Consider the following 15415-nt stretch of genomic DNA (forward strand, 5'->3'; position numbering starts at 1 on the left):
ATAGCATGTAAATAAAAGTCACAGTTTAGTTTGTCTAAAAAAAGTCATGGATAGTGGATACTATGTTGAAAAAAAATCCTGGGAAACAAATCTGTATAGTATATCAAAAATAGTCTTTAAAAGAAAGTCATCGTATAGTATGTTAAAAAAACAAAGTAAAAGTCTGACCATAGTATGTGAAACAAGTTGTGGAAGAGGCTTGTACTGTAAGTGGACCTTGAGCTACAGTTGTTTTTAATCAGACTGCCTCAATATAGGAATAATATTAATAACTCTGGATAATGACACTGTTCACTATGGTCTGCAAAAAAACAGAAACTTTCAATGACATACTTTCAAAAATGTGACATTTATTATAACTTGAAAAAAATAACAAAAGGAATCATGTTTTTACACTTTTGGTCACAATTATTAATGACAGAACATTGTGTTTTCTTTAAAGTCAGATAATTATCATTGTTAGAGGAGCTGTGTGTTGTAGGGACCATTAAAGAGCTCCTGTGACGTCAGACTCTGCACAGCTTCAGTGGGAAGTTCTCTGTGATCAGGTGATCGTCATGAAGCACGATGACGACGTTCACTTCAAACTCTGAAAAGGAAACAAAGAAACAAAAAGTCACAAGAAATGTCACAAAAGGCCTTTAGAGATGACCTCACAGAGAACATTGTACAGCATGAAAAACAATGATTTTAAGTTTATAAAAACTATTCCTTTTCAGATTACGCCACACATTTTAGTCACGTGACTGTTGGTCTCAGCGAGTCAATCATGGCTTCTTAGTGACACTGAAGAGCTCAGAATTTAATGTTTTTACAGAATCTGTTCAGAGTGAACGGTTTATATGAGGCAACATTTTAAATGAGACATGCAGAATAAAATGTTTTGATGAAATATCTCAATATTAAAATGAGTCTCGGTTGTGTTTCTGATGGAAGCGTTAGTCACACACGATGTGTTCAAGGACCGTCGGAAAGATGAACATCTGACTATTATTTCCAGCTTCTGGGTGTGAGAAACGGTGTAGATTTCCTGAGCCTAAAAAAAAAACACGCTCTTCCATCCCGCCGGTGGGTTTTGGGGTTCAGAGGGTTAACCAGTGGAATCAGTGGACCAGAGACTAAAAGCAGACTTGGAGGCGTCACTGACCCACTTTGAAGTTGGTGGTCTCCAGTGTGGGGCAGGTGAACAGCCGGGGGAACACCATGTAGATGGGGATCGGGAGGCCGTGGCAGACGTCGCCTTCAGCTATCTGGATGTTCTGGATCTCCGTGGCGTCTCTGGCGTAACCTTCAGCACAGCCTGAACACACAGCGGACATTTAGAAAGAAAACAAAACAACAACAGAAGTCCAATCACGTCACAACACGGCGTGAACTCACCGCAGGTTTCTACTCGCACAAGCTGCAGCTCGATGCTCTTTATGGGGACCTCTGAGTTCTCCACCATCACCTCTCCGGTCAGCGGCTGGCTGATCACACAGTTGGTGGCGTCTAAGTTGCCTCGGACTAGAAACTTTGGCAGTAAACTTCTCTGAAGGGCAGAGAGAAAGTTCATCGTCTCAGTGCAGATGTTAAAAAAGGAATAGTTCACCATAAAACCATATCAATTATATAAAGTACTCATCTTCTCTGGGCTCTTTATGGAACCAGAGAAAGTTTGAATAGAGTGCCACGAAAATTAAAGCGTCCGAAAGACAGCAAACTGTTTTATATATAACATCTGCAAAACTCTTGTTTTTCTAGCCTATAAATGAATAAAATCAACAGCCCAAGCAAGCGTTAACGTCGAGCCCTGAAATAAGAAACGTTCCGTGCAACCATGAAGAGCGTAAGGAGGTATTCAACTTCGATTTCCTTTGAGTAAAAAAACTAAATGAGGAAATAAAATGAGGTCACTATTCTCACCTCGCGGGTGTTCTGCAGGGTTGCTGGAGTGATGGTGAAGTTGACCGGAGTGGGAACAACTTTAGCTTTCTGAGGCTGGAAATCAAACAGAGCAACAAGTTAGCTCAGCGTGGCTAACATCTCATCAAGGGGCGATACTTACCGGTCATAGTGATCGACAGGAAGACACATATGAGACGAGACAAACTAAAGAGTAGAAATATACAAATACAAAAAGCTTTAAACGGTCTTGTTGGAATCTTCACGGTTGTTTAAATGAAATGCGTCTCACTCACCTGACTGTGAACGATGAACTCACAGTTCCTGCTCAGGTCTTTGGCCAGCAAGGGGCGCTTCATGTCACAGCGGAGGGAGTACTGAGGAGAAGCACAACGAATGTACCACAACTATTTGAATCAGATAGCTGTTGGAGCTGGACGATGCTACGCTATGATTGGCTAGTCTGCATTCTAGAGGCGGGACTTAGCAAAGGGTCAATTTGCCCGTCATAATATATTTTCTTATATGAGAGTGTATGAATCCATCGCTTCACTGCCGGTTCCTCAAACTCTGGTAGAATACGGTGGTAGAGAACCCGTGTGTTCCTCGCTCACCTGAATGTTGACGAAGACTCCGTGGTACGTCTCGTACAGAACTTTGTTTCCTTTGGTGTTCAGAGGGAACTCAAAGGGGATCTCAGTCTTTCCTCCCGGGATCTTTCCTGCTTTGGCCACCTCGATGGTACTGCTGATCAGCTGGATGGGCTGAGAACACACCAGGTCTGATCAATGGTACAGCACTAAATCTCAGTAGTACTTTCTACTGTACTACATCTCAGAGGTACTTTTTCCTGTACTGTATTTCACCTTGACGGAGTTGTAGAAAGCCTCGAAGACACCGACGCTCTTGGAGCTCAGCTGCAGGTTCACCAGCCCCTCCATGTTCAGAGAGATGCCGTGATGCTGCAGCGCCTCCTTACACACCAGCAGGACGACGCCGGCCACCGCCTCCTGCAAACACACCAGCTCTGCTGTGAAGGGAACTACCGACGACACTATAATATAATGAACTATAAATAATAAACTCTGATGCAGCATTTCACTGCATGAAATCTTATTGCGTCCAGACAAACGCCAGCATCTGTACCGGTGTTACACCAAAGTATGTCACCATCACATCTCTCATACACATATTGTAAACAAACAATTGAGATACAGCTCCTTTCTAGCTCTAATTAATAAAAATATTAGTTTAATTACAATAAAAGCAGAAAACGTTTCACTTGTAGAAGTAAATGTATAAATACATCTAAAGCTGTCTAATAAATGCAGTGGAGTAAAACTACAATATTTATATTCAATATTATTAAGTATTAAGTACTAAATATAAATTTGTTAAAATAGTATAAAATTGAAAATACTCAAGCAAAGTACAAGTACCTTTAAAATAAAATAAAAGTAAATGTAGTTACATTTATATTTTAAATACATGAAATGTAAATTAATATGAATAATTATAATGTATTTTTATTAACATTAAATATACATTTATATTTATACATTTAAATTACACTTGAGTAACGTTAAATGTATTTAGTTAAATTCACAGCTAGTCAGCTGTTGTTCACGTGCTGAATCAGCTGTTGGTCACGTGCGGACAGGAAGCCGCCTCCTTCTTCCTAGCTAACTATCAAGCTAACTGTTATCTGAATAGAATACAAGTCTTTAACTTTGCGTTAAACACCACGACAGTGACGTAAAATAAACAGCTGATAGAAGCAGCTTGTTAGCTGACCAAGCAAAATAAGCTAGCTGTGGTTAACGTCACTTACCCCTTCATGGTAAACTTTGTTCGCTCTTTTCAGCCTAATATCCAGAGTGACGCTCATCTCGGATCATCATACGTCACGCGGACATGTAGAAGAACTTTCCCGGGCTATGAATAGCCGATACAAACAGAGAAATAACGGGTTTTAACTAGAATATCGTTCACTCGACTGGTTTGTGTACCGCTCGGCAGCAACGACAGTACGACTTCCGGGTCCAATTCTTCAGAATAAAAGCGGCATTTTTTGCAGAAAAGGCTTCCTTGGTTTAAATCCTTCAAAGTAAAAGCGCCAAACAAACGCAAAACAATATTGATGGTGTCAAGTACTAATACCACATTGTAATACAATAACAGAGTAATTATACGATTGTAAAATGATATATATTAATTAAATTAATAAAAATGTAAGTGCAAAATTCATGCTTTGTTTCTACAACTTTTATTTATTTTATCTGTAAAAGGAAGGTTTTCTATTTTTTAAATTTATTTTTTTAAAGTACAACGCTTTGAGCTACATAGTCTGTATGAAATGTGCTAAATAAATAAACATTATTAAAAATGTTACTGAATTAAAAGTACAAACACGTAAGCACCAAAGTAAAGGAAAAAGTACCAAAAGTAAAAATATTCATTATGCTATATGTTATATATATCATATTACTGGATTATAATTATTTATGCATTAATACATTAACTACTTTCTGCTGAAGAAATAGTCCAAATGAAACCTGCTGACATTATTTTTTTTAATTGTTCAAGGCTGTGAGCACCTCAGGTCGAAGTTAATACCTCAAAACCAAAACAATCGGCATGAATTGATACCAATCGAGGGAAGTAGTAAAACCTTTACATGTATTTTCTAGCTGAGCAGGTTTTTAATAAAGTTGCTGTTGATCACAATGTAAAAGATCAGCCGTGTTTTGGTTTGAAAGATTGTTTTTACCAGATACAGTCACCACAGGCACGCACACACACACACACACACACACAGTGTGTTGCCACAACAAAAGACAACCTGAGACGGTGGAGCTGGTGGCTGAACCTGTTTTGTCCTTGAAGAGGCTCCATACGGTCATCTCTTAATCCATTCTCACTTATTCTATTACACCGGGTCAGATTCTGGTGAACTCAGATGAAATCATGCAGGTTCACCAGAACCTCCTCCAGCTCAGACTCCAGCAGAGACCGGTCCACCGTGGACAGACCCAGATCCTCCAGCAGAGACCGGTCCACCGTGGACAGATCCAGTCGGAGCTCCAGAGGGAGGAGAGCTCAGCTCCAAGCAGCAGCAGCGTCTCCTCCTCCTCCAGGAGCAGAGCTTCTCCTCTCTGGGAGCAAACACCGACACCACGCTGCTGGAGACCCAGGATGTATTGCTGGACCCGCTGGAGGGAAGGGAGGCAACGGGAGAACCAGAACCAGGACTGAGAGGAGCAGACTATCAGACCCTGCTCACTTTAAGAGTCACTGATTTAAAGTAACAAAAGCAAAAGTACTCGTTATGCAGAATGTCTCAATAAAGAATATTTATTATATTAATGGATTTTAATTATTGGTGCATTCATGTTATTTGTCGCTTTAATCTCTAATGATGAATCATAATTTATTAGTTTTTTATATTTCAAATGAATAACCTGAAAAGTTAGAAGTAGAAACTTGCAGTAGTACACGTACAAGTATGTCAAACTTGTACGAAAGTGCAGCACTTGATTACATTTCTGTTTTTGCAAAAAAAACATCATTTCATTTGAACTTTTACTTCATGAAGAAATCTTTATTTACAAAACAAAACCTCTTTTGTACCACCCGGTATTATTATACCATCATCATATATCTGCCCATCCTAAAAACACAACAAGCACACCTTCTATATTTGTTCCCATGAATCACATCATGTACAGCCTCATTTCATTCCCCCAGAATTACTTTGTGCACTTCTAATAAGTCGTATAAAGACCAGAGGTGGATGTTTGTGTCCTACACGTATGTAGCCTGCTTTGAGTAGTTTCTCACATCTCTTATCAACTGTTATGTATTTGCTACATGAATACGAACCCATTTTACCAAAAACTATTTGGAGTTATTCAAAGTTTTATTGTTATAAAAGTAGGATTGTTTGTGGTGGATGGATTGTTATGTTGTAAATGTGTAAAGGGAGATTCTACTGCTCATGTAATTGTATAAAAATCCAATATATACGTAATTGTGCTGGAAAGAACACGAACAAACCGCAGCCATGACATTCCTCCTCTAGTCCTTCTTAAAGTCGTCCTCCAGCTTGAGCTTCTCCGTGTTGTTGCTGAGGAAGGCGGCGTCGTTGCTCCCTTGCACCTTGTCGAAGAAGTTGAAATCCGCCACGTAGCGGCCGCCGGTGGTGCTGAACAGCACGGGCTTGAACTCGTAGCCCCAGAGGATCTCCTGGGGCACGTAGGAGGTGCGGCTCTGGCACGTGGCGGCCGTGGACTCCATGGTGGCGTTGAGGGTCACCAGCATCTCGAAGTCGCGCGTCCGCAGGTTCACCGCGTTGAGTCCCGCCAGCGGGCTGTGCTCGTCCAGGACGTGGTAGAAGGTGAGCGGGAGGATGAGGAAGGGGCACTCTCCGCTGGAGTCCATGAAGAAGTCCACGGAGCTCTGGTGGATCTGGGTCTTCTCGCCTTCCTCCGTCACGTTGGAGTGGAGGAGCTTCCCCGTCAGCTGGCACTGGATCAGGAGGCTCTTCCTCATGTTGGCCACCCTCACCATCAGACACAGCTTGCCCTGGCGCCGGCACACCACCGCCGACTGGCTGAACTTGATGGTCTCCGCCCGTTTCTTCGGTCGGGCCAGCTTGGCCAGGAAGGCGCCCGTGATGAAGATCTCCGCCAGGCCCGTGATGACGAGCTGGGCCACCAGGGTGAAGATGGCCAGCGGGCACTCCTCCGAGATGTAGCGGAAACCGTAACCGATGGTGGTCTGCGACTCCAGCGAGAACAGGAAGGCCCCCGTGAGGGTCTCCACGTTGACCACGCAGGCCGTGTGGTTGGCGTTCAGACCGTGCTCGAAGTCCCCGTTGCCCATGCCGATGAAGTAAAAAATGACCCCGAAGATGAACCACGTCATGACGAAGGTGGAGGCGAACAGAGTGAGCTTGTAGCGCCACTTCATGTCCACCACGGTGGTCCAGATGTCGTGCAGGTACAGCTTCACCATGCCCTCCACGTTGTCGATGCGCACGTTGTTGTGGCCGTCTTTGGACACGATCCTCCGCTGGACCTCGGCCTTCTGGGTCGCCATGTTGCTCTGGTGGTGACCTCTGAGGCGTCGCCAATAGAAGGACTGATTAAAAAGGCCAAAAAACATAGATTAATATCCAGTGGTGGAATGTAACCAAGTACATTTACTCAAGTAATGAGGTGGACTACTTGCACTTGAGTATTACGGTATAATACTTTTTACTTGCACTCAACTACTAACTAGTTACTTTACAAATGAAGATATTTGCAAACACAACTGAAGTTTAATTTAATAATAATGTTGGTAATGTTAATGTTTTAGTAATAATGTTAATGTTTGGTCACTTTGGGCTCTGAGTAATTGTGACGAACATTTCTCACTATTTTCACTATTTTCACTATTTCTACAAACCAAACAATCGATTAATGGAGAAAATAATCTTCAGTAAATAGTTCAAAATGAGCTCCAGCTAAACCAAATACAAAAGTAAAATCCTTCTTTTACATTAATGCATGAGCAATAATAATCTAATGATAGAATATATATAACAGTATTTTGTATTATTTTAACACCTTTAATGCATTTTCCTGACTACCGGTATACTTACATACTTTTACTGAAGCAGCATTTTCAATGCAGGACTTTTATTTGAAACAGAGTATTTTCACAGTGTGGCATTAGTACTTTAGTCCCAGTACTAGTACTAAACTCACAATGTAATACTTGACAGTGTGAAAAATACTGTATTTGGTCAAATTCTTTGTCAATTTTAAAAACAAAAATCTAGTTTTGGACATCTGTCTGAATACAGAGGAGCTAAAGTAAAAAAAGAGAATGAACGTAGTAGAAATCCTCACAATATTTAAATACCTCAACACTGTATTTAAGTACAGTCCTGTGTATTCACTGAAACAATGAAATAACTTGACGGTCCTTTCTGAAGACGACTGAAGTACAGCAGAGAACACAAAAACAATACAATACTCACATTTAATGACTGTGATATTCCACAAAACTCAATGTTCAGCTAAACACACAGTGTCTAAATAAAATACTGCTCCTTCAGATTACAACACAAAGACATCAAGGTTGAAAGTTAACTTCATAGTGAGCCATTGAATGAGCCCGAGAACATTCGCAGTAACTCTGAATAATCATTGATTTATGAATCAGTGTGCTGTACTCACATCCCCGCTGCTGCGTTGAATAGTCTCAGGTGTGTTTGTCTCAGGTGAGTCGCACAACAATCTGTAAGATGAAGCTCGCTGGAGAACTTCTAGTTCAGTGTCTTCTTTCTTTCTATTGTCCCCGATGTTGTGAGCGATGAACTTTGGCACAGTCGTATTCAGAGGCCGAAAAAAGAAAGAAAAAGCCGAGGCGTAAACTCTGATCGGCATTGGGCCATCGCTTCTTCTTCCCCCGCCCCCCCCCCCCCTCGTACCTGGGTTTGTTTTGATCCTTTTATGGTTGTTGTTGCTTTACACAAAGCTTTTACTGCTTCCAGGTAGTTCTCTCAAGGACATTAGGACTTCTTGGGTGTCAGCGTTAATAGAAATAAGTAAACGAATAAATAAATAAATGAATAACTAAAAACGTCCGACACCGTCTATGAAAACTACAAAAAGATGTTAAATAAAGCTGATGTGTGACAGTAAACTGAGACTAAGACTGGAGGAAGTTGATGAGGCAGTAACTCCTGAACTACATTTATGTTTTATTAAGTTGAAATTAGCAAGAGCTGGGTAAAGTTGAAGAGTCATTTGAAGCTCAAACTCTGAAAGGAGGAAAATCTTAAGAAGTGTAACCAGTGAAAGCAGTTGAAGTGCGGTGTGAGTGCTGAAAGCAGTTTGACATGAAGCGTAATACGAAGCGGAGATTCAGACCTCTTATGTTTCATCTGATCTTTCCAACTCCTCTAACAGCATCTCACACACACCCACCCACACACACTTCAACTGCTTTCAACACCTCAACTCCTGTTAATGCTCAACTAAAATTACATCTTTGAGGGTTTTTCATTTTATCAGGAACGAACCTCTTCCAGGAAGTCACTTCAACTGAAACTTCTGGCTCTTTTGATCGCTTTTACTTCATCTGAAGTTTTTCAAATCCTTTCTACGATGACATTTTAGGGCCATTGCAGGTTAAAAAAAGGAAAATAAAAACAGAATTTCCAAGATTAAAGTTTTAAATTATAGAGAAAACTGAGGCCCAACCTCATCACATCACAGATGCCACTGCTAGTCGTGTATTACTATTATGAATGGAAGTGTATGGTGTGCAAACAATGAGGCGGCGAACACGTTTTAACACAACAATGTTCAGTAAACATTGAATGTTTCTTTAAATTTTGACCGCTGGTTGTTTGGCTTTATGAGCTTGTATCAGTCGTCTTAGATTTGTTATTAACCTCATTCTTATTACCCGCATTCCTGAAGGCTCAGTGTGTGTGTGTGTGTGTGACGCAGGTAAGAGATCAATAATTGAGTTCCTTGTTCCTTTGACTTTACCTTTAGCATGATTCATGAATCACGAGCTGCATCTTAAACCTACCGCTGCAGTCTGGTGGGTTTAATATCAAAACATATTCATCATGAAATGCTTATTTTTGTCAATGCGTCATAGAGATAGATTACAGCAGCACACCACTTACAAGTGTAAATATTTTTGGAGTCAATCAAATGTTTCATGTAAAGTCAGATTATTACTTTTCAACATTTGTGTTTAAATCCTAAATTTGACAGTAAAGTGTTGATGTGAGAACTCTGTGGAGTTGTAGTTACCCAACATGTGATCTCTTTAATGGTTTAGACTTTAAAAGTGTTGTTTTTCTACATCTATTGATGACGAGGCGGTTTAACCAAGATGAAGGAGTCCAACATCATCTAGTGGACAACATGTATAATGCACTATATGACGCTGATAATAAACAATAACATCTGACAACAACAAACACTTGATTTTATTTACATTCTCCAGCCCCCAGTGTAGCAGGTACGTCTGGCTAAGTAGTAGTAGTAGTAGTAGTAGTACACATGTGTTCTACCTTCTCTCAGGATGTTTAACTACATATTCATTCATTATTTGTTTATTTACACCAGTCTACACTCGCTCACAGGAGAAGATATCACGGTTGAAAAATACATTATAGCATGTTATAGCTCTTTATTGAATGTTTACGTATCGCTAGTAAATGATATTTGGGGGATTTAAAGTAAAGTGGTGCAGAATACAGATTAGTTCAGACACTCGTCCACAGCCTCAGTTTTGATTCTTCAGTTCACACTGTGCTGCCGACCTTTGTTTGTTCGAGTACGTCAACAATCAGCCGGTTTGTTGTTTGTTTCAGCCACAAGTCCAAACTGAAAAAAAAAGGTTTTCGGCTGCAGAAGGAAGAGCTCTTCCACGTGTGTGAACCTAAAGAACATCAGCTTGGTGTCCGAGTGTGCCGGGTACACAGAGCTTTATACAGAACCATGACGTACGCGCTTTAACGTGCATTTCACACGAAAAATAAAAAAAATAAACAAGAGTAACTTGAGCTAAAAATGTAAACTTTAAAGTTTGGAGGTCACCGCAGAATGTTTTCTTCCTCTGGGAGCAGGAACGTGGATTTTATTTGACTTGTGTTGTAAAAGGTGTGTCAGCCCATTTAAAGGAAATCCAACCTGATGAGGTCTGATGAGGTCTGATGAGGTTTTGGGGTTCACCTCCTCATCCCGTATCAGGACCTATAAATAAATAAGAAGTTCTTCATACCGTCGGAGCTCACGGTGGCGGGGGGTTAGCGGTCGTGGCCTTCAGGATGGCTCGCAGCACCTTGTGGTTGTTGAGGGGCTGGTTCTCTTTGGGGGGGTAACAGGGGCCGCGATCCGTCGAGTAGGAATAAGGGAACCGCAGAACCCAAAAACCGTCAGGCGGCAACACCAAATCTGTCTGCTCCGGGTGGAACACTGGGCAGGGAGGAGGACCGGGCTGCACCTGGAAACACAGCAGAGTACAATATTATTTCACTCATACGTCTGTTATTCAAATATGGAAGAAAGAGTTTTCATGATCGTCTATGATCTTTATATCGGAGATAATGAAATCATCAGGACGTGTAAGTCAAACTGAATCTAAAAATATGTTTCATATCTGTGCGTTGAAAGAAGATGAATCTTCAGTAACTTAATTGTCTCCATGAGCTTTCACAAAACGAGGTGCCATGGTGGTCAACCTGAAGGGGAGGGGCTTAGTCTCTACCGTCTGGTACAATACCTCTACACTTTAGTGGTTTAGATAACAAAGAAGTCTCAGAAGTGAAGTGGACTCACCTGTGGGTTGAGGGTCACCTCCAGAGGGGCATCAGGCACCACAACAAAAAGGCGAGTCAGCTGGGCGAAGTGAGACTTCAGTCCGCGGCCCTGCGAGGGAGACGGGACGTACAGCGGCATGTCGGTGTTCAACACCCTGGTGGCCGGGTCTTTGGCGCCCCCCGGCCCCAGAACCTTCACGATCTTATCCGGCCCGCAGCTGATGAAGCGTCTCCCCCGGACGTCCTCGTACTCGAACCCCACGAAGATCCGAGCCACGTCGTCCCTCCTGCGGCTCCGGCCGAGCCCGCCGGTGCTCCCCCGCTTCCCCACCAGGGTCTTGTTGGGGGCCGGCCACGAGGAGGTGCCTCCGTCCAACGGTTCCGTCTGTCCCGTGTTGTCCTCCTCCGACCGAGAGCGGATCACCAGGTCCCACGGCAACAGGAAGGAGGAGCCCGGTAGGAAGCCCGGCTGTTCCAGACCCGTGTGGCAGTTGTAGGACTTGGCCGGGCCCAGTTTGACCAGCGACCAGCTGGAGAACTTTGGGAGCAGACCTTTGGGGCAGCCAGAGTGCATCATACCAGGGAGGTACTCCACAGTGGAGGGCTGCCGGTCCACGAGGCTCGGTCTCTTCTGGACTTGTGTTTCGGTTCCTTCTCCGTCCCCGTAGGGCCCCAGGCTGTCGGTGGACTGGCCCAGGCTGAGAGCCAGGCTGAGGCTGGCGTCCGCGGGCGTGTGGCTCTGGGCGGTGCTCGGCTCCTTCAGCTGCTCCACCTCGCCGGACACCGATGCCAACGCCGGGGCCGGGGCCTCGCTCGGGGGTTCCTGAGCTTGGTTGCAGGCCGGGGCCGGGGCCGGGTCGGGGGTGCTGGGCTGGAACACGGGGAACTCGATCCGCTCCAGCTTCCCGCAACATTTCTCCTCCAGCAGCTGATCAGGAAGAACATGTTACACATACAACATACTGTTCCACTGTCGACTCAATGGGTTTCTCCATTTCATCCTTCAGCGGAAAAAGTAAATTATATTTAATTCAGTAAATGTAGCCCTCACCTGGTAGAAGTCATAATTCGCTGCCTGGACGTCAAACGGATCCTCGCGTGGAGCCTGTTTCCTGCCACAGTTACAGGAGCTGGTGGAGCGCCCCCTGCTGTTGTGGTTCAGGATGGGCGGGTTGCGATCCATGTCCGTCTTCTCTCCTGCAGAGAAGACAGATTTCATGCATCTGTGTTATTGATTTCTATTATCCTGACTCCCTTTGAATACAAATAAACATTATTTCATGCTTCAGTGCAGAATACAAGAGTTCACCTGGCTGAGGCAGCAGGTGGAACTTGTGGACGCAGTGTTGGTCGGTCAGGCTGCGCTCCTCACACAGCTGGTGGCCGTTGCTCCAGAACTTGTAGCAGTCCTCGTGCAGCTGCAGAGCGTAGCGCTGGAAGGCCACGCCGCGGGCGTGCTGGCTGTACACCCGCAGAGCCTGCGCCAGCTGGTTCTTGTGCACCGTGGTGGTGTAGTTGTGGGGGAGGTTGGACTGGTAGGCGCTGTGAGCCAGCGGCAGAGCTTTCTGACACCTGTTCTCAGAGAACTTTGTGTCAGCGTCCAGAAAACCCTCCAACACCTTCAGCTGGCCTTGCACCTTGGAGGCCAGCTCCACTAGTTCTTCCTCCGCGTGGCCGACTAGGACTTGGTGGAGCTTCGAGGCCACCTGGACCCACTTGGAGTAGGTCGGCAGCTCAAAGTGCGACGGCTGCGGGTTGCGGCCGACGCTGTCGTCGAAGCCTTTCTTGGTCAGCACCAGCTCGACGTGCTGCCAGAGGAACTCCTTCAGGCTGCAGTCCACCAGCTGACCGCCCATCAACACGCTGGCCGGGTCTCCGGCGCAGCCGGGCTGCCGAGCCGACCGCCGCATCTGCTGGTAGCGCCTCGGCCCCGACACCACCGGCGTGGAGTCCGGTTCGAGCAGGGTGCAGTTGGACCGCAGCTGGCCGAGCAGGGAGCCCACGGGGTCCTCGTCCGCCGCCGGGATCACGTACACAAAGGCCTGGTTGGCGGGCACGGTGAACAGGCAGTTGCTGCTCTGGTTGGTCAGGACTCTGCTTTTACGGAAGATGCGGTAAATCTGGTCCTCCAGCGCGTGCTGCAGCCGCCTCCTGGGGGAGTGCTTTTTGGGCTTGTCGGGGTTTCCTCCAGACTCTGAGCCGTTTGCAGAGACCTTTGGGACAAGAAACAAAAAGTATTGTCGGTTAAATTCATAACACAAACAGTAACAGCTGCAGTAGTGACAGTGTTTATAAGCATGTCATTTAAACATTATAAAGACACCACAGACCTTCAGAGAGCCGTTCATCTGGAACACGAAGAGCAGACGCGGAGGACACGGCCGACAGTTCACCTTCCACTCTTTGGACACCGGACAGTCTTTGATGGCAGCTCGGATCAGAGGCAGCACCTTCTGCCGCAGGGCGTCCAGCGCTCTGAAGAGCCGGTCGTGGGTCACGTCAAAGGTCTGGTTCGGGTGCACGAGCAGGAGCACGTGGCACACGGAGAACAGGTAGAGCAGGTGGAGGCAGTGCTGTCGGTCCAGACCCGTCCACACGTCGTGCGCGTCCGAGTGGGCCGCGCCGGCGCTCAGAGACTCGCAGGCCAGCAGCAGCTGCCGGCTGTCGCACACGGAGGAGAGCAGCAGGTACAGCACGCGAGTCTCCTGGTGGTAGAAAGCCCGGATGTTGCCGTCCTCCGGTCCGTCGTCGAACAGCGAGAAGATGTGTTTGTCCGCCAAGTTGTTGAGGATGGTCTCCTTCTGCGGGCCGGGCTGCATCGTGCTGCTTTTACCGAAAACACCGACGACACACAAGCCGTCGTCCCGGTACTGGGCGTCCTCCTGGAGGTCCGCCTGAAGCAGAGCCCCCATACTCACCGGGAAAGTCATGTTCGCTTCCTTCATGTTGGAAGATGGGCCGCGGGTTGAGGGGGGGAATAAAAACAACGACGCACGCATTTCCGGTTTCGCAGACTAAAATGTCCGAGTAGATGCAACGTTTGTTCTTCAATTAAACAAAGATAAAACAGAAGTAATTGTTTTTGGTACCAAGGACGAACAATTGAAAATCACCGCTCAGCTTCAGTCACTGATGTTAAAACCCACAAACCAAGCCAGAAATCTAGGTGTAGTTATGGATTCAGACCTCAACCTGAACAGCCATATCAAGACAATTACAAAATCAGCCTACTATCACCTGAAGAATATATCAAGGATTAGAGGACTTATGTCTCAACAGGATTTGGAAAAACTTGTCCATGCATTTATCTTCAGCAGACTGGACTACTGTAACGGTGTGTTTACAGGTCTCTGTAAAAAGTCCGTCAGAAAGCTGCAGCTGATTCAGAACGCTGCAGCTCGAGTCCTCACTAAGACCAGGAGGGTGGATCACATCACTCCAGTTCTGATGTCTTTGCACTGGCTTCCTGTCCAACAAAGAATTTACTTTAAAATCCTGCTGTTGGTTTACAAAGCACTGAATGGTTTCGGGCCAAAATACATCTCTGATCTGCTGCTACCTTATGAACCATCCCGACCCCTCAGGTCGTCTGGGACCGGTCTACTTTCTGTTCCCAGAGTCAGAACTAAACATGGAGAAGCAGCGTTCAGTTTTTCTGCTCCACATATCTGGAACAAAGTCACAGAAAGCTGCAGGTCTGCTGAGACCCTCAGCTCATTTAAATCAAGATTGAAGACTTTTCTGTTTGCTGCTGCCTTTAATTGAACCACGTTCAATTAATATATGAATCAATTTCCTGCATTTCTGCATTTAATTTCTTACACTGTTTCTTTAATTGTTTTTAAATCTCCTTTTCTTTTGCCTTGTGTTTTGATGCTTTTAATGGTTTTATGTGAAGCACTTTGAATTACCTTGTAGTTGAAATGTGCTATACAAATAAACTTGCCTTGCCTTGCCTTCTTCTCATTATTTTTTGAGGTATATTCGCAGTTGGTAAACAATGAATTGGTGCTTTATCGCCACCAACTTGTATGGAGTGTATATCAGGATGTCTACCGGTAGTACTTATAGTTAAAAAAAATAATAATAATGCAATGTTTGTTTTAATGTCCCCCTGTTGTTGTGAGAAGTTAATTATATTTAATTAAGTAAATGTAGCAGTGCAACCGCGTAGGAATAATAAGTTCAGCATTA

General features: G+C 44.7%; 3 protein-coding genes across 4 annotated transcripts; all 3 read right to left on the reverse strand.

Annotated features, from left to right (window-relative positions):
- Positions 1-316: 316 nt before the first annotated feature.
- Positions 317-3904, reverse strand: vps26c (VPS26 endosomal protein sorting factor C). Of its 2 annotated transcripts, none has more exons than XM_079282880.1 (8): positions 3716-3904; positions 2751-2894; positions 2499-2648; positions 2181-2261; positions 1906-1980; positions 1381-1531; positions 1152-1300; positions 317-589 (listed from the first exon to the last, which is right to left on the reverse strand). In XM_079282880.1, the coding sequence occupies exons 1-8, from the start codon at positions 3770-3772 to the stop codon at positions 578-580; spliced, it is 819 nt and encodes a 272-aa protein (XP_079139006.1). In that variant the 5' UTR covers positions 3773-3904; the 3' UTR covers positions 317-577. The 2 variants fall into 2 exon arrangements, with proteins under 2 accessions (XP_079139006.1, XP_079139005.1); XM_079282879.1 differs by having other exon boundaries at positions 319-589; positions 1148-1300.
- Positions 3905-5469: 1565 nt separating this feature from the next.
- kcnj15 (potassium inwardly rectifying channel subfamily J member 15) lies at positions 5470-8218 on the reverse strand. Its single transcript, XM_079282967.1, has 2 exons — positions 8112-8218; positions 5470-7026 (listed from the first exon to the last, which is right to left on the reverse strand). Exon 2 carries the CDS (start codon positions 6982-6984, stop codon positions 5962-5964), a length of 1023 nt encoding a protein of 340 aa, XP_079139093.1. The 5' UTR covers positions 6985-7026; positions 8112-8218; the 3' UTR covers positions 5470-5961.
- A 1693-nt stretch (positions 8219-9911) lies between these two features.
- smg8 (SMG8 nonsense mediated mRNA decay factor) lies at positions 9912-14166 on the reverse strand (the record flags this gene model as incomplete). Its single annotated transcript, XM_079284005.1, has 5 exons — positions 9912-10905; positions 11241-12149; positions 12273-12418; positions 12531-13434; positions 13552-14166. 5 exons carry the CDS (start codon positions 14164-14166, stop codon positions 10693-10695), a joined length of 2787 nt encoding a protein of 928 aa, XP_079140131.1. The 3' UTR covers positions 9912-10692.
- Positions 14167-15415: the final 1249 nt, after the last annotated feature.

This window comes from Melanostigma gelatinosum, assembly GCF_949748355.1.
Source record: "Melanostigma gelatinosum genome assembly, chromosome: 14".
Lineage (NCBI taxonomy): Eukaryota > Metazoa > Chordata > Actinopteri > Perciformes > Zoarcidae > Melanostigma > Melanostigma gelatinosum.